The sequence below is a fragment of the Vicia villosa genome, linkage group LG6 (assembly GCF_029867415.1).
Source record: "Vicia villosa cultivar HV-30 ecotype Madison, WI linkage group LG6, Vvil1.0, whole genome shotgun sequence".
NCBI classification, from domain to species: Eukaryota; Viridiplantae; Streptophyta; class Magnoliopsida; order Fabales; family Fabaceae; genus Vicia; species Vicia villosa.
Window position 1 is genome coordinate 116490662 of NC_081185.1, and position 19511 is coordinate 116510172.

Genomic DNA, 19511 nt, shown 5'->3' on the forward strand with positions numbered 1-19511 from the left:
CAGTCTGTTCGAAAACTTCATTAAGAACTTCCGGTTTCCACTTCCCCAAGTCAATTCATACTTTTCTTATACTATATTTTACTGCTTCCCCTTCTTTTACTTTACAAATCATGTGCTTCTTTTTGAAATTCTGTCTAGTTTTAGTTATTCGAACATTACATAAAACTTTGAAGTCGTATGTCTATTAACTAAGAACTTAATTGAATCTAACTTAAATTTTAGATTGATTTGTCGGATTCATTTGTTACAAGTAAAACTTTTTACCGCCAGTCAAAATTTAAGATGATTGTGTCAAAATTTATGTAACTTACATTTAAAAACTTTAAAAAGACAAGACAATAGCCTCTCCCAAAAGGAAAAATTTCAATGAGGCTAATAACTTAAATACTGATATCAGTTCCAACGAAAAAGGAATATATGCACATGAATGACGAATTTTCTAATCATAATATAACTTCAACCTCCAATATCTATCAAATACAAAGTAGTCACTCTTATACGTGTGCAGTGGTGGAGCTAGAAAAATTATGAAGTCTCGGCAAAAATTTAAAGACCGCAAATATAGATAGACTCACATGCTTTCTTTTAACCAACTGATAATCATTAGCATGGCAAGAAGGGGTAAAGATATTGTGTTGGTCTATATTAGCCATTTCTTTATCAGCAATTTCGAAGATTTTTTCACATGAATGTGATGGGTGTTCGACTGACTGAAAATGACATAGTATGTTCAAGAGCTTAAATGTTTGATCCAAAATCATATTAGTTGGCAGTTGCCCACATAAACTAGAAAATTCCCAATTGATCAAGGAAGTTATCTGTTAGAGCATTTCTTACCTGCAATAGACAGACAGAGATATACGTTATTGATTCATACCATTTTCTATAATTTTTATTCCCTACATCGTTGCAATGGGATCTTGGATTTTAGTTTTCTAGTTTTTCTGCAAAAATGAGATGCGTACCATGTAACCTTTGAAACTTATAGAATCTTGTTTTGTAGCTGAGTTGTACTTGACAATAAGTTGGCTAAGTTGGGGAACACAATGTTCTGAAACAAAGAAAACCAGAATCAAAGAGCTCAAACACTTGACAATGTAAGTGTATTTATTTATCACACCTGCTTAGCTCTCGCCACCGATGAAAAAGTCGTTTTTCTTATACTGAGGAAAACGCTCAAACCAGTTTAAAAAAAATATGAGAGAGTCCTCAGCTGCACATAAAAACATACATGAAAAGTGAAAAGGATAACTTATCAAAAACAACTTGTCAAATAGGCTGAGCCACTAGACATGTGTGTTTAGCTTCACTCTTAGTGCAGGAAAAAGTGATTCTAGAAGTATTAAATTGATTTTGCCAAGTTTGTATACGGTCTAATATAATTGATTTAACTTTAAGCATTTGCCTACAAATCAACTGGTGTTGATTTTTTAAAGATGATTATATAAAGGTGAATTGTAAAGAACTAAGTTAATAACTTAATATACATTAACTTTAAGTTATGTTGGATTTTCTTATTCAAAGAATTCATCCTCATTTACTGTGATATACCCAGAACAGTGCTGGAATCTGATGTTAAAGTTTTGACCTGGTAGTGATTGAACAATCCTGTCTCTTTCTTGTTGGACCAATGGCTCTGTTGCAAATGCACGACTTTCACAAGTTCAGCAAGTGAAACAATCAATAACAACAATTCAACACCATAATTCGTCAGAAACATAAGCGAAAAAGGAAAAGAAACTTGGTTGAGACAATTTACTGAACATTTAGTGTGCAAGTTGCAAAACGCTGGTAACGATAACAATTAGATACCAATTCATAAACCACAACCTGTAATAACAAAAATCATCAACAACAATAATAATTCAACATAATGAAGTGAAAGAATTGAAACAAAAAGAGGCGAGAAATTGGTTAAAGCATTCTATCGAACACCTTGCAGGCAAGACTAAAAGCTGTATTTTTCTGCATTTTAAACGGGTAATCATTCGTCTACTTAGCTTCATAATATTGTATGCTAGTATTTAGAATCAATACTGAAACTGCAAAATCAGAATTGACTCAAAATTGTGTCAAAAAATTAACTCAAAAATATGAAAACAAACCGTAAAAGTTAGCTTACAGTAAAAAAAAAAAAGGCAAAACTCCAAAACATCAAAGAAAATTTGGGCCAGAGCCTTGGCATCTGCTCAGCCTGGCCGGGCCTTAGAACCGTACATGCAATGTGCATGTGTGGCTCTGTGCGCTTATTAAGTTTAATAGGTTTTGATGGTGAAAAAATAATTAAAATAAATGATGAGCATCATCAAAGAAAAAAAATATTGAAGTAAATCAAAAAGTGAAACTAAAAGGTTCAGATATTTGGCGCAAAGAAAGCCAAATGCTAAGATCAAAAGAACTTTAAGTCGTTGAAGACTTGCATGATCTTGTGCGTAAATGTATTTTTATCTATTTAGGATCAATAGTATGTAATAAGTGTGAGTAGCTCTTTAGGTACTAAATTAATGCATGCACACACTTAAAATGTTTTACAAACTTCTTATATTTTCAAAACCTTCTTAAAAATAACTTTGGCCAATGCCTAATCAATTATACATAAAAAATTAGCATATAATCAATTATGGATAATTTCTAATTGATTATGGGATAAAATTCTCAATAATCAAGTAAGAATTATTTCTAATCAATTTGGGTTTAGATCCACTAAATGTTTTCTTTCTTTACTTGGTCTAATTGCCAATTATTTATCCTATATAAAGGAGACCTTGTGTTCCCTTCTCATCAAAAGAAATTTGATGTTTACTCTTCTCTTTTACCCACTTTGTTCTTAGAAAATGTTTTATACACTTTTCGTTATTGTTGTGTTGAGAGAACGAAAGGCTTACGTGAGTTGTGTAATTCTTTTCTTTTTCTTTTAAAAAAAATGTAACATATAGAAAAACAAACCAACAAAACAAAACCAGAAATGAGAAGTACAAAAACAAACCAACAACATAAAACAGGAAATGAGAAAACAACTAAATAACAAAAAACAATAATACATCACAACAAAAGAGAAACACCTATGCAAAGAGAGGAAAAAAAAGGAAGGCGAAAGCAAGAGCACCAGAAAAAGGACCCAGGCTAAAGCTCCCCAATCAAGAACCAACAAAAACAACAACATGAATCTCCATTGAAGCAACAAGAACACACCAAGAGGAGACTGAAGACACTCATGCCGCTATTGGCTCATTTACTATATAAGGTTATCGATCCATTTTGAAAAATCACAAGAGTTCTCCACAAACCTACCAAGATACTATTTTCAAGCCAAAAGGATATTCATGTCTTCCACGTTCTTTATTGTCACTAATTTATTAGATAACACTATATCATTCTGATATTTTCAAATCGACTAGACCGTAACATGCCAAGTCATAAGACACCCCCTAAGATTAAATGGACCACCAAGGGTAAAAACTTCGGAAAAAGGGTAAGGGAGTCTCTAGATAAAATTTCAATCCAACCCAACCATTTAAAAATGTTGTACCAAACAGATAACCCTACGTCACAAGACACAAAGAGATGAGTAGAAGGCTCTAGGATCCTTGAACAAAAAGGCCAAGAGACACCCTTGAGATCGATGGGGACACCCCTTTTGAGTAAATTGGTTCTGCTGGGAATCCTATCATACAGCATTTGCCCAAATAAAATGTGAGAATTGGGTCGAACTCTAGTGGATCGAATAGTAGCTTCATGTTTCGACAGAGAATGTCTCGAAGACCTATATACTGTAGTCGAAATGTGTTATAGTATGTGGGTGTAGAAATGCTAGGGTTGTTATTATTTTGAATTAGACCTGTTTGTTATGTCCAATTGTTTAAGTTAGCTTGTAATGGATATTTGTGAAAAAGCCCATTAGTTTAGTATGTTAGGTTTTATTTTAAATAGCATACTAGTCTCTCATCATTGCATATTGCAAATCCAATTTTAGGGTGAGAGGGTTATTTTTTATTCTTGAAACACTTGTAATATTGATTGAAGAGAAAGTAAAGAATAGCAGTTATAACCAATCCTTGTTGTTCTTCTTGTTTATCATCTTTTCTACCCTTGTGTGCTTCTTGATCACAAAGAAACAGTTTATACTTTGTTCATCGAGGCATAATTTTCACAACATAAAATAATGGGTTAATGAACTTTCTGGTCCCTCTAAATATTACAGATTTCGTTTTTAGTCCCTCAAAAATTTTCCTTTAAGAAATCGTCCCTTCAAAAAATTTTGTCTAAACTATTGGTCCCTAACGTCAAATTTGCTAGAGATTAGCTACGACTTTAGCCACCGATTAGCTACAAAATTTAACATTAGGGACCAATAGTTCGGAAGAAAAATTTTGAAGGGACGATTTCTTGAAGGAAAATTTTGGAGGGACTAAAAACGAAATTTGAAATATTTAAAGGGACGAAAAAGTTTATTAACCCTAAAATAATTATAAGATCATGATGTAACTGTAAACCCAGAGTCTTGTTCTCTTGTGACATTGTCATTCATACAAAGTTTGCAAGCTAGATGTGATTTAAAACATGATAAAAGAAGGTTGTTGGTTGATCTTGTAAAAAATGTTCAAGTTGATTATGAAACTATTAAGGTGAAACTATTAAGGATTGGGGAAGGCCGTTGATTTAAGTTTAAACTAGTATAAATTCTAATGTGCCTTTTCCTAACTCTTCTCTTTTATTTTCTTACAATTTATCTAGTGCGCTTAAATATTTGTTTCATCTCTTTTCTTAAAATTACCAAGCTAAAATCAATTTTTTGTAAAGAATTTTCAAAAATCATATAACACAATTAACTCCTCCTTTTTGTGTTTTAAGTCACTTAGTCAACAACAAGGACTCCTCGTGTTCAAAGGTTAGAGGCTAGCCGACTTTTGTATCTTTATTTTCAAGAGGTTTTGTGCCTCCACCACAATTCTCTTACCATGACTATTCTAGTCCCTCACATGAATATAGATGGAATGCATTTTAATCACATAGGGGAAACTAATAACGGTTTGTTATAAAACTCTATAGATAATTCCATAACACCATAGTACAATCTCCAGGATAATATATGGATGATAGTAACCAAAAGTTTCTGAATATGATGACCCAAGAGATGACTACTATATTTTATCCAATAATAAAAATTGATCTTACTGGTTAATCAGAATTAGAATCGGGTTAGAGACTTCTTGCACAATATCGGTGATGGAGAGGAGGGAGTGTACCTGCAAGGCACTCCGAAGATGAAGTAATTAGGAACACAGATACGTATGAATGTTTCTAGGGTTTGAAATTATTTTACCTGACCCTCTGTTTCTAATAATCCTGAGAGGTTGCCCGAAACTAGTTGTTGGTTGGGCAGAGACGTACTTCTAGCCGACATAGGTGCTCAGTAAGCAGAAGGCCAGTTATCCCTGACTGTGGGGCAGAGCGGATACCTTTGCTGCTGATGCAGATGTAGGTATGGTTGTGGACAACGGTGTATGCTATCCTCGGGCCAGATGAAGGTATGTCCTCGACTGTGGGGCAAAAGGAGAAGGGGTTTCCTTTGTCCTCGGCTGGTTAGGCCAAGCCTATTAGGCCGTTCTAGGTGCAGAAGTGGATTGGGTCAGTCCGGAAAAAAAATTCTACTACACTGTATCAAAATTTCTCTACCTAGAGGGGTCGAATTACTAACGTTCTAGGGGCACAAACGAACGTTCCTAATGGCAAGGTAACATAAAATAATTGTATGCCTCGAGGGATTCTCAAAAGTCCATATGTTGACCATCAACATACAATATTGACAAATATTAATCAAAGCACTAATAATCTTCTTGGGTATTGATGTAGCCCAATCTAAAGATAGTTTGGTGATTTCTCAGTGGAAATATGCTATGGATATTTTGGAAGAAAGAAGTTTGTTGAATGCTAAATCAACTTATACTCATATGGATCTAAGTGTCAAACTACTACCTAATCAGGGGGGAGTCTCTATCTGACCCATGAAGTTATAGGAGATTGATTGGAAAGTTGAATTATCTCACATTCACTCGTCTGAACATTTCTTTTGTAGTTAGTGTTGTAAGTTAGCTCTTAAATTTTCCTTGTGAGTTGTGAGGAACACATGGATGTTGTTATCTGGATTTTGAGATATATCAAATGTGCTCTAGAAAAAGTTTTTGTATGAAGATAAATGACATACTCATATAGTTGGATACTCCGATGCTGATTGGACAGAATCACTCATTGTTTCATTATCCATCTCTAGGGGAGTGTTGATAATTACATTTGTATAAATAGAAAGAGAATATTTTCTAGAATATTCTTTTGTGTATTCCATAATAAAATAAGATAACTACATAATTAATACTATGGGTTGTATTTTTTTTCCTATATAATATATTTTTTGAAATGTTATTGAAACACACGGTTTAATCAAATCACTATGGTCTCTCATATTTTAACAGGGGAATTTCTCGATACACTCATATAGGGTGAAAAACACCCATGAAAACCCCAAAATATCCTTCGGATATGCATATTCGAAGGTACCAAAAAAATTGGGATATGAGTTAATTCGGATATACATATCCAAACTCACTCCAACAAAAATTTAGGATATTGATTAATTCGGATATGCATATCCGAATTAATCAAAATCTCAAATTTCTTTTTTTCTTTATTTTAAAAAGATATTTATTTATAATATAGTTATAATATAATTAAAATGAATTATTATTAATAAAAAATAACTTAAATACAAATTGTTATAAATAAGGAATAAAGAGATTAAGTAAAATTTTAATTTTTTAATAATTTGTTTGTCGCAAATTATAAAAGTAATTATTTTTTAAATGACTACAATATTATGCATTATAATTAATAAAATTATCATTTTAAAAATATCTTTCTATTAATATTATAATTTTAAATTTATATTAGTTTTTATAAATTAATTTAATATAAAAATAATGTGTTGTTTTAAATATGGAAAAAGCTAACATGTGCCCCAAGGGCACAAGTTAATAAGTTATTTATAAAATAAAATATTGGAACACGTGTATTCAATGTGTCCTAAGGACACATGTTAGCATGACGTTTTAAATATATATTTAGCTAATATTATTATTTTTGTTATAAAATAAAGAGAAATAAGATAAAAGAGAAGAGAGAAAGATAGAATGATTCTGTATTATTTCATCGGTGTATTTCTACAAAGAGATTGATCCTATTTATAGGGCAATATCTAGACAATGTAATAAATACAAATGGTTATAAATAAGGAATAAAATCACTGGGAAACAAATATCCAATTATTCATAACACTCCCCCCTTGGATGTTTGTTTTGGATATGTCTCGTTAAAACCTTTATTAGAAAAAATCCAGTGGGAAAAAAATCTAGTGAAGGAAAAAAAGTACAATATCCTTTTAAAATAAATTTATTTCTCCCCCTCAATTGAACGTTTATTTCTCCCCCTCAGCTGAACAATTATTTCTTCGACGATGAAGACCAATCCTTTTGTACTAAAAGGTCTTGTGTAGTGCTAAAAGTTTCTGCATGATTAGATGAACTTGTTGCTATTGTATGTTTCACTGATCTTCATGAAATACTTGTACCACCACATGTAAATAAACAAATAACCTGTTTGTGATCTACCATTGTGCGGATCTGACAAGTAACTTGTATCTGCATAACCTGTTAATTCAAATTTGGATACTTTGGTATAAAACAGACCAATGTCTATTATACCTCTAAGATAATGAAGTATATGTTTGATTTTGTTCCAATGTCTTCGTGTAGGTGAAGAATTGTGTCTTACTAATAGATTGATCACAAATGATATATCAAGGCGTGAATAATTAGCAAGATAGATTAGTGCTTAAATTACACTAGGATATGGTACTTCAGGACCAATTACTTTTTCATCCTCTTCTCAAGGTCTAAAAAAATCGTCTGCAAATCTCATGATCTAACATCATAGAGGTAGACGACATACGAGATTTGTCCATCATATAAGAACATTTTAACATTTTTCTATATACGAGATTTTCTCATATAGAAATGTTTTAACTTTTTTCTATATAACATTCTTGGTATATAAAAGTTTCATTTTCTAAATGTTCATTTAGTAAAGACTTTTTCTTTCCCAAGTCTTTCATCTCGAATAATTTCTTTAAACAACTTATAGCTTTTGGAATCTCTTCAGGAGTTCCAATAATATTTATGTCATCAACATAGATAACTATTATTGGAAATTCTTTTCTTGATCTTTTTATAAAATACAAGGACAAATGGAGTTAATTGTATATCACTCTAAACAAATATTTACTAAGACGGTTATACGACATGCGTCCAAATTGTTTCAACCCATAGAGAGATTTATTCAATTTTATGGAGTAGTTTCTCGAGATTTGGAATTATGTGTCTCTGATATATGAAACCCTTTAGAGAGTTTTATGTAAATGTCACTATCAAGTGAGCTGCATAAATAAGATGTTACAACATCCATCATGTTTATATTAAGCCCTTCATGTACTACAAGGCTAATAAAATATCAAAAAATTAATTGAATCCACTATAGGTGGATATGTTTCATCAAAACCAATCTTAGGTCTTTTTCAAAATCATTAAGCCACAAATCAAACTTTATACAACTCTTATTTTGCTTTTTCACAAAAACTCGTTTATATCCCATTGGTTTCACACCTTGAGGTGTTCGGACTAAAGGTCCAAAATCAAGTCAATTGTAAAGTGAGTTTAAATTTTATTCAATTGAATATATTCATTTTGGCCAATTCTCATTTTGTCTATAATATTTAATAGACTTTGATTTATGATTTGTTCATTTTGACAAATTCTCACTTTGTATATAATCTTTGATAGACTTTCTTTCATGATCCTTGTTATCATTTATTATATTTAGCGCTATATTGATACAAATACATTGTCAATGTCGACTTTATTTGGTTTTCTTAATTTCAGTTCCATTTCATTTCATCCATGACATAATTTATCGAGATCTCTTTATTTCATTTTTTCAAGTACTTGATTAGTTCTTCTGGAACTAAAAATAAATTATGTCAAAGTGCTTTTAAAATTTTCATATCCTCACTTGGGTCATCTTTAACTTTAGTTTCTTTTCTAGGTATAGGACTTTTAACATTGAAACCGGCTTTCATACCACGCTTCAGGCGCGGCTACAACTCATTTACAATATTAGATTATCCAATAGGAGAATCCACTATAAGTGGAATATTGACAGCTGATAATTTATTTCATAAACTTTGCAAATGAATAATATTTTGAACTTTTTGCTCATATTGGTTTGTAAGAGGATCAAGACAACAATTTATTTTAAATTGTTCATTTGAACATTTGGTTCACTTTTTGAGCTGCTTATTTTCTCTCCCTAATATTAGGAAAATTAATTTCTCAATCAATAATCAGTCTACCGGACTACAATCAACTATCCAATTATTTAATTAAGATATATCATCAAATATGAGATTCATATAAAAATATATTTTCTCTAATATTCTTTCAAGACTCTTCTTAGTTTAATATATTAGATTAATCGAATTATACACAACACATCCAAAAGTTTACTTAGATGAGAAGTATTAGGTTATCAACCTAAAATAATTTAAAAGTTAAGGGGAGAATTAACATATAATAATTTGTTGGCATAATGTGAATAAATATCTTAATATCATAATTTGCGTATTTCAAATATATAATTTCGAATTGATGATCTCATAAGTATCAACCATATAATTAACTTTAGACGTCTAAAGAATGGATCTTCAAGTCCACTTTCTTTTTATGAACATATGCTACAAGATATTCAATATCAAATTTAATAATATATGTGATACTTATCAATAAAATTTTGTAAAAAAATCAAAAATTGAGATCTTAGTCTAAGAAAATAACTTCACAAACTTCTGGTTGTGAGTAGACAATAAGTATTTGCATGATATTTTATCCGATGCAATAATTAATATTATGAAAAATTCAATTTCTTAGAATTTTATTTTCCTTTAGAAACACACAAAATGTATTGGATTGAAGAAACTTCTTGTTCTTCATATTATAATACATATTAATTCATGATCTTTTAATTGAGAAAATAATTTCACAAACTTCTAGTTGTGAGTAGAAAACAAGCATATGCATGATCTTTTAGTTGATACAACAATTAATGTCGTAAAATGTTTAAATCGTTTACATGGTTGTTATATTGATTCACAAATGTCACCTTACATATATTATATAAAAACTCAAATTATAAAAAATTTAATTTCTTTTAGAAACATACAAAACTTATTGAATTGAAGAAATTTCAGGTTCTTCAATATTAATTTTCGCATCATAATACATTCGAGATGACGCAAACAATTTTACCAACAACACACTTAAGTGTGATTTGTAAACTTCTGGTTTACAATAATAATATGATTCTATTATTCTAATTTGTGTCAATCCATAGTAAATAATAAAATTATTTGTATAAAATATATTCATATAAATTGATAACATAAAATTTAATTACATTTTTGACATTTAAATCAACTGTTTCTAAATTTTGCTAATAATTACATAGTAAATAAAACACATTAATTATAATAACACAAATTAATAATAAATTGATAACATCTAGTTATTAAATAAATAATTGTCAATATTATCGAATTAGTCACAAAATTATAACATTCCCTTATAAAATAATTACTAAATTAATCACATTAATTTTGCAATCTCAATCATTCAATTATGAAATAATAATTTGTCAATCTTAATAAATTAACAATCATTTTATTTTACTTGGATATGTCATAAAAATATAATACCCAATGTGAGAATAAAACCAAAAGTAAAATTATTAAATAGAATAAATTATCGTATTTGGGAGAATGAAATACTATTAAATTCTAAGTACTATCAAATAAAATAAAATTATCATTTAATTAAAATTTTTCCTTTCTCTCACATCTCTTTTAAACAAAACATATAAGTTTTTAATCATAGCTATTTATCAATAAATATTAGCTATTCAAAAACTATAAAAACGATTGTCTCATAAACATTGATTAAATATAGTTTAAATAAATATAAATGCAAAATATGCAAATTTTTAATTTAATTCATTTGAAAACTATATCATAAACGATATATTTTGGGATTGTTTAACATTATTGATTCACTTCTTTTAGAATGCATAAAAATCATCATTGATATTTTTGACAAAATATCTTATTAATAATAATAATAATTTTAAGTTCTTTTGAAACTATAAATAATTTCATCAATTAAAATTAAAATATCACGATTTGTATAATTCTTGAAGAATACTTGAACACTAATTAAAAAAATATTATTCGTTTATAAACCAATGTATGAACATATGCTAAGTTATTCAGGATCTCAACAATTTTTTTTTGAAGTTCTTCAAGAACTCAATTAAAATATAATTTTTCTTTTTTTTAGCTATTCGAAAACTCAATCCCAAATTTTTTTACGAAGTTTTTCAGAAACTTAATCACAAATCTTTTGATATAGTTCTTCATGAACTCATTTTGTAGTTTTTCTGAAACTCAATCACAAATCTTTTATTAATAAAAATAATAATATTTGCATTATTTTAAGAATGCTTGATAAGTTCTTCAGGAACTATATAAAAACTGAATATTATCCTTCAGGGATATTTGATAAGTTGAACTATATAAAACCTCAATATTATCCTTAAGGGATATTTGATAAGTTATTCAGGAACTATATAAAATCTCAATATTATCATTTAGGGATATTTGATAAGTTCTTTAAAAACTATATAAAACCTTATTACTATCTTTCATGGATATTTGATAAGTTCTTCCGGAACTATATAAATAATTTGTTTTGCTATCCTTCAGGGATACTTAATAAATTCTTCAAGAACTATATAAATAATTTGTTTTGCTATCTTTCAGGGATACTTTAACATTATTCATGCAAATTATCAGAGATGTATGAAAATCATCATTGATTTTATTTTACATTTTCTAATCAATATATTTATAAATAAACATAGAAAATATATAATATAAAAGAAAAAATAAAATAAATAATAGTACTTTCTAAGTCTGAGAGCTTCGTGTTGATAACGTGTTATAAAATAAAGAGAAGAGATTGGTCATATTTATAGGACAATATCTAGACAATGTAATAAATACAAATGGTTATAAATAAAAAATAACATCATTGAAAACAAATATCCAATTATTCATAACAATTTTATCTTGATTATAATGGTATATATTTAATTATATATTTTGATTAATACAATTAATAATACTATTAATTATATTGATTTACTTTAATTAAATTATTACGAATTATGCATCTCAAAAGTCACCTATTTATAAAAAAAAAAAAAATTGACTTCGAAATCACATTTTTTTTTTTAAATAATATGTCTTCAAATATGCATATTAGTATTTTAGAATTTTCCTCGCGAATATGTGAGCATATGCATGCAATCAAAATTCCCTAACCGGGAGGCCCAAGATTTAACCCGAGAGTAACTGCTTTTTCTGTATCATGGTAGTCCTAGTATAAATTTAGTGACGGCATTACTTCTTCAGCCTCAGCAAAATGGCTAAGAACAGAGTGCATCTCCCTCCCGAATTAATAACGGAGATTCTGCTGAGGTTGCCGGTGAAGTCTGTATTAGGTTTCAGGTGCGTCTGTAAGTTATGGCTCTCTCTCATCTCTAATTCCGATTTTGCAACTTCACATTTTCAACTTGCCTCCTCACCCACAAATAAACTTTGCTTTTTAAAATCATATTCTTCCAATGATCCTAAAGCCCTAATCATTGATTTTGATGCATCGCTTAGCGATGATTCATCATATGCTTCACTAACATATACGGTATACCCCCTTTCCAAATCCCAATGCCTGGCGTTGGCGTGAGAGTCGGGGTCAGAATCAGAGTGCTTCCATGCTAATGTATGGCTTTGGATACAACCCGTCAAAGGATGATTACTTGATAGTTGTGGGGTCCTATGACCCCATTATTTCTGAACTAGTATCTACTTCCATTGACTTGGAGATTTTCTCATTGAGGGCTAATAAATGGAAACAAATTGACTCTTATTTACCTTACAATGATGATACATTTGGAGGTGATTTTAAAGTCGGGTTATTCTCGAGTGGGGCTCTTCATTGGCCACTTTATAATCATGCAACTAGAAGGAATGTTATTGTTGCCTTTGATTTAAAGGAAATGACAATCTCAGATATAGCTCTGCCGCATGATTTTTCTTGCTCTAACTCTCCTAAATACGATTTGTTGATATTTCGTGAACTTATCAGTGTATGGATTGAGGAGAAGGGTAAAATTGACATATGGGTGATGCAAGAATATGCAGTCCAATCATCTTGGACTAAGACTCTTGCTCTTTCTTTGGATTCTTCTCCATACTTTTCCCCTGTATGCTTTACAGATTGTGGCCATATAGTTGGAATAGATCGTCGTCGTCGTGAATTGGTGAAGTTTAATGACAAAGGGCAGCTGCTCGAGGAGCAGTCTCATCGTAACTGTTGCTTCCAAAGATCCCAAATGGTTGTCTATACAGAGTCTCTGCTTTCACTCCCTAGTGGCACTGAGCAATCTCAAGAAGATGGCTAGCTATAGCAATCAAGAAGAATGTGATTATAAAGTAAACATATCTTGCATTTTGAACTCTTGGTACATGAAAAATGATAGGCAGAAAAGTGAAACTTGAAGATAGACCTGAGAGTAAAGTTAGTACACGTACTTAGACATCTTTTTCTTATTTATCATTAGTTTTAATCTTTTTGCAAATCCGTCTCAGCACTTCAAACACCAAAGCTTGTTTACTCATTTCCATTAGGTTGTTTAATTCCCTTTCACTCAATGCTTTGTTGATTTATGCAGCTCGAATGGTTGATTTTAATTTGATGAATGCCTGTCGTTTAATTTTTTTGGTTTGATTTTGATTGAATGGATAGAACTTTCTTTGTTTGCTTTATTGTTGATATTGTTCTAGAAGTCTGAATGCATGTCATGTTCTATAATGTCCTCGTTATATAACTTACAGTATGTTGTTTAAACAATGAGATCCATAAATGCTTGCGACCTGAGATGAAAGATGAATCATACATTGGACTTTTTCCATTTCTTATTCACTCCTGGCATGTCTTTCAGGAAACGTCAAAGGATTCTTTAAGAAATTGTATAAGTAAACATGAAGCAAACATGGATGATTTCCTGATCTGTTTAGTTTCTATCACATCATTTTCATTTAGGCTTGTTAAATGTTATACATAGTTTTGCGAAGTCCTAATTTTTATGCTATGATTTCTGATTATGGACTTAATTTTTGGGGGTCCGTAGAAAACAGAGGGTTAGGCGGTTACATGGATGATGAATATTAAAATGACGGAGCGAGTGGTGGTGAAGCGGGCATTCTTTTGATTAAGGCAATGTGATTTAGTGAAGTTTTGGATCCTAGGTTGATGATTACATCTGATATGAAAACTATTATTAGATTTTTAAAAATGGCTCTCGTATAACTAATTTTCATGTACTATTGGATAGTGAAGCCGATTGTTGTTCGATAAGTTGCTGAAATATATGTCTGGTACTAGTTCTGTTTTAAAATGTATGTTTTCATGAAGAGAGCATACTGGATTTTATTTGGGTTCCATGCTGAAATATTTAATTTGAAGACTGCGCCAGCTTATTAAATTAACCTGGATTTGTTGGTTTAATGTCATCTGCTTGATCTGTGAAGGCTTATTTAATTGGAATAAGGAAACAAAGAAAACTAAAAAATAACTTGACTAACCAATGGGCGTATGAGTTTTGTTTTGTGTTATGTATTAAGATTTACAAGGACCTTAATTTCTAGGATCTTAATTTTTGAAAAACATGAACCTGTTTACAATGCGTTTGCAGGTCTCCAATGGCAACACTAATGGATTTTATGCAGGTTAAATTTAATAAGCCTGGACTCCAAAGTCTTTACGTTTATACAAGTTGCATTCTTTTTTTTAGTTGCTGCTTAAGTGCATTATTTCGACCTTTTTTAGGCATAAAGTGTGTATTTATGGATCATGTATATTGTTATGGGCCCTATAGAGGTGATCATTTTAGTTGTGAGCAATATTTTAAAAAAACCCATGTGTAATCAAACCGCCGAGGGTACATTGTTTTATTGATCGAATCATGGGATCATTAATAAAACCACGTGATTAAATCGGATTAAATCGAATAACTCAATTAAATAAACTGTTTTTTATAACAAATTATATAATTATAATACCGATCAAACTGGATGACTCAAGTAAGTATCTAAATAAATTGCAGCACTTGCAAAATTTTAAAATATCATAATTTTACAAGTTCATTCTTTAAATTTAAATTCTAAACATTGTCATCACAGACAACAAAATAGTACAAAATACACAATCCGTTAATATTCTAAAATTGTCGGTTCATTGATATTCAATCAATTTATATCGGTTTTAATCAGTTTTTACTAGTTCAATACCTAACTCGATCCACCAATCAAATCAGATTGATAACCCTCAATTCTCGATTTAATTTTTAAAACATTTGTTGCGATGCACTTTTGTGTGATTGTTGTCGGTTTGACATTAAGAAAAAACATTAAAATGAGGAGAGAAGAAAGTATGATGGGATGTCACTTAAATTCTTTAAAGAAAATGTATCTTTAAAACGAAACAAATTTGCTATTGTCATAAAAATAAAAAGTGTGTTGAGCACTTTACCAGTAAGTCTTACGTTGCTTTTCTCAATGTTAACTTAGGAGGGAAGGTAAAGCCTTTTGGCTATTGTCACTAAAAAAGAGTGTTGAGCACTTTACCACTAAGTTTTATGTAGCATTTTCTCAATGTTAACTTAGGAAGGAAGGTAAAACCTTTTGGTTTGGGGTATAAATAAAGTGTTTGGTTTCATGACTTAATTACTTCTTCAGCTTCAGCAAGATGACGAATAACAGCATGAGCATACATCTTCCTTCGGAAGTGGTAACGGAGATCCTGCTGAGGTTGCCGGTAAAGTCTCTATTACGATACAAGTGCGTCTGTAAGTCATGGCTTTCTCTCATCTCTGATCCTCATTTTGCAACTTCACATTTTCAACTTGCCGCCTCACCCACACATAGACTTGTCTCTATAGGAAATCTCACCCTATCAGTTGATATCAATGCATCGCTTAACGATGATTCATCATATGCTTCACTAAGTCTTGATTTTCTATATGGCTCTAAAGTCGGAGGTTCGTGCAGAGGGTTTCTGTTTTTGCATAAGTACATGGACTTCTATCTATGGAATCCATCCACTGGTGCCCACAAACAGATACCCGCCTCTCCAGAAACCATTGCCTGGCCTCAGAGTAATTCCATGCTAATGTATGGCTTTGGATACGAGCCGTCTAGGGATGATTACTTCGTTGTATTGTGGTCCACTGAGTACCCTGATTCTGATTCTGAACCAGTATCCACTTTCATTGTATTGGAGGTTTTCTCATTGAGAGCTAATAAATGGAAAAAAATTGGGGGTGATTCTTTTCTTCCTTATATTTCAAGCGGAGATGATTACGAATCCGAGGCGTTGCTCTTAAATGGGACTCTTCATGGGCCGGTTTATGATGAATTGAACTCCAAGGATGTTATTAGTGCCTTTGATTTAAAGGAAATGACAATCTCAGAGATAGCTCTGCCTGATGATTTTTCTCGTTTTGAACGTCCTAGAGAATATGATTTGTTGATATTTCATGGGCTTCTCGGTGCATGGATTCTCGATGACCAGATGGATAGAATTGAGATATGGGTGATGCAAGAATACGCAGTCCAATCATCTTGGACTAAGACTCTTGTTTTTTCTTTGCATTCTTCTCCATACTTTTCGCCGCTATGTTTTACAAATTGTGGCCATATAGTTGGAATAGATAGTCGTGGTAGTGAATTGGTGAAGTTTAATGATAAAGGACAGCTGATAGAGCAGCAGTCTCTAAGTAACCGTTTCTTTAGAAGATCCGAAATGGCTGTCTATTCAGAGTCTCTGCTTTCACTCCCTAATGGCACTGAGCAAGCTTAAGAAGATGACTAGCAATAGCAAACAAGAAAAATGTGGTTATAGTGTAAACAGATCTTGCATTATGAGCTCTTGGTATCATCAAACATGAAAAATGATAGGCCGAAAAGTGAAACTGGAAGATAGCCTTAAGAGTAGAGTTGCTACACAAACTTAAACATCTTTTTCTTATTTCATCATTAGTTTTTATCTTTTTGCAAATCCTTCTCAGCAGTTCAAATACCAAAGCTTGTTTACTCATTTCCAGTAGGTTGTTTAATCCCTTTCACTCAATGCTTTGTTGATTTGAGCAGCTCGAAAGGTCGATTTTAATTTGTTTTGAATGCTTATGTTTAATTTTTTTGGTTTGATTTTGCTTGAATGGATAAAATTTTCTTTATGCTTGTTTTATTGTTGATATTCCAAGAAGAAAAGAAATACTCAAATATTAATTTATTGACAGATGAAACAAAATTACATTGTTTCACATCTATGGCACTGGGAAGAAACATGCATCTTCTCCATATACATAATTGGTGCCGTATCAGTTACAAAATAAAAAACAAAAAATTGTAAATATGAAATTAGCATATACAATAACATGTTGTTTAACTGAGTCAGTTCTTTTTGTTCATGTTCCTCTTCACTGCCTCTGCATTATCTTTGACATATTCAGCAGATTCTTTAGTTTTCTCGATGACAGTGTCAGCAGCCCTATTGGCATTGTTCTTAGTCGATTCACAAGATTGTTGAGTCTTTCCCATCACAGTGTCTGCAGCTTTATTAGCTGTGTTCTTAGTTGAATCCCATGCCTCTTGCATTGTCTGCTTTGCTTTCTCTGCTATGTTTTGTGTTGCAGCGGAAGCCTTATTAGCAGCGTCTTTTGTTTTGTCAACAGCCTGCACCGTAAAATTAGACGCGTTATTAATACTAAGTTTAATATTTTGAATGTAATAAAACAATTTACGTCACGAGTTTAATATTACATGTTCTGAAGTGGAATAGGCCTTTTCATGTTGTGTTTCGTTCAAACTGTTGTTAACGGTTTCGCTAACTCCTCCTCCTTGTTTGATTCCATCGGTGGTAATTGAACCATCATCGGTGTGTGACTTTGGAACCTATATTCATTAGAATACATTATGAAAATATAAGTTATACTTATTATCAGACGCATGTATAGACGAAGAGAAATGTGAATAATAATTTACTTGGATGGATCTTGGGGTAGCTGCTGCAAAGACTCTAGAGTTCCAAGGATGAACCCTTGCAAAAGATGCACCAGCAGGGAGAAATTTTGGGAGGGAGGTGAAAAGGGTGAATGATGCCATTGTGTTTTTTTGTTTGTTTTCTGTTAAGGAATTGTATATGATTTTGTTGGATTAATTGTTGATCAATTTGTATGTGTATATATAGAGATTCCACATGGTTTGTTCGTGTGGTAAGAGGAATTTACGGTCATAAGTGGTAGAAAAAAGAGATGGTGTCAATGGTGTTTAGGATCCAGTATTATAGGATAATGTTAATTTAGTTGTTTGTTTAGGAAATAAATACCACAAGTAAACTGAGTGCTTGTTTTGGAAAATGAAGATAAAATCAACTAGTGGTCAATATATTTTTCTTGATTGAGTGAGTATGTACAAATATCAATGTCTGTATTTCTCTATGAGATGGATCTTTCATTTTTTTGAGGTTAAAACTAAATTAGAGTTTTGATCATCCATATATAATTTTTTTAAATCATCAAAATACCATTATTAATTAGATATTTTGTTTAAAAAAAATATATATCATTTTGGTTTCAATATAATAAAAAAAATACAAGTAGAGATATGAACATAGACTTGAAGATAAGTCATATATAGTAGAGATATGTTGTTAAAGTATTTTATAGTGACGGTTTTAGTGATAGATTGTGAATTTTATGCGACCTATTTAGTATTTAAACTATCCAACTTTATTTAATTTATTAATATAAAAGGGTCAAAATTGTCACGTATCACTCCATGTCAACATATTTGCCACATTATTATGCCGTATGGTGTGTCACGTCATCCTCTATCAATAGAAGTTAACAGTGGGGACCATTAGTGTGGGTGAAAAATTTTTGAAGGACAATTATTTGAAGAAAAGATTTTGCAAGAATCAAAAGTTGATTCCCCCAGACGATGTCACTCTTCCGTTCAAGAACCATAATTAGAAGCAGTTGATGAACTAGTGGAGTTGATCTCTTGTAAAACAACGTTGGGTGGACCTTCAAGGTTAGCAATCTAACGCCTAAGTACCTTGCTTTCCATGTGAACTGACCTTTATACATTGAGTTCAATGGAGTGGACTTGAGTCGAAGTTGGTCTCATCCATTTGGGCCTTTAGCTCGCCCAGAACAAATATCAACTCCCTCTT

General features: G+C 31.2%; 3 protein-coding genes across 3 annotated transcripts; 2 read left to right on the forward strand and 1 right to left on the reverse strand.

The window, feature by feature from the left end:
- The first annotated feature begins 12615 nt into the window (after positions 1–12615).
- Positions 12616–13966, forward strand: LOC131612164 (F-box protein CPR1-like). The gene has a single exon (XM_058883976.1). It carries the CDS (start codon positions 12988–12990, stop codon positions 13675–13677), a length of 690 nt encoding a protein of 229 aa, XP_058739959.1. The 5' UTR covers positions 12616–12987; the 3' UTR covers positions 13678–13966.
- A 1919-nt stretch (positions 13967–15885) lies between these two features.
- On the forward strand, positions 15886–17525 carry LOC131609674 (F-box/kelch-repeat protein At3g06240-like). The gene has a single exon (XM_058881451.1). It carries the CDS (start codon positions 16023–16025, stop codon positions 17133–17135), a length of 1113 nt encoding a protein of 370 aa, XP_058737434.1. The 5' UTR covers positions 15886–16022; the 3' UTR covers positions 17136–17525.
- A 24-nt stretch (positions 17526–17549) lies between these two features.
- Positions 17550–18501, reverse strand: LOC131609675 (uncharacterized protein ECU03_1610). The gene is made up of 3 exons (XM_058881452.1): positions 18320–18501; positions 18098–18229; positions 17550–18010 (listed from the first exon to the last, which is right to left on the reverse strand). Exons 1-3 carry the CDS (start codon positions 18437–18439, stop codon positions 17729–17731), a joined length of 534 nt encoding a protein of 177 aa, XP_058737435.1. The 5' UTR covers positions 18440–18501; the 3' UTR covers positions 17550–17728.
- Between the last annotated feature and the right edge of the window lie 1010 nt (positions 18502–19511).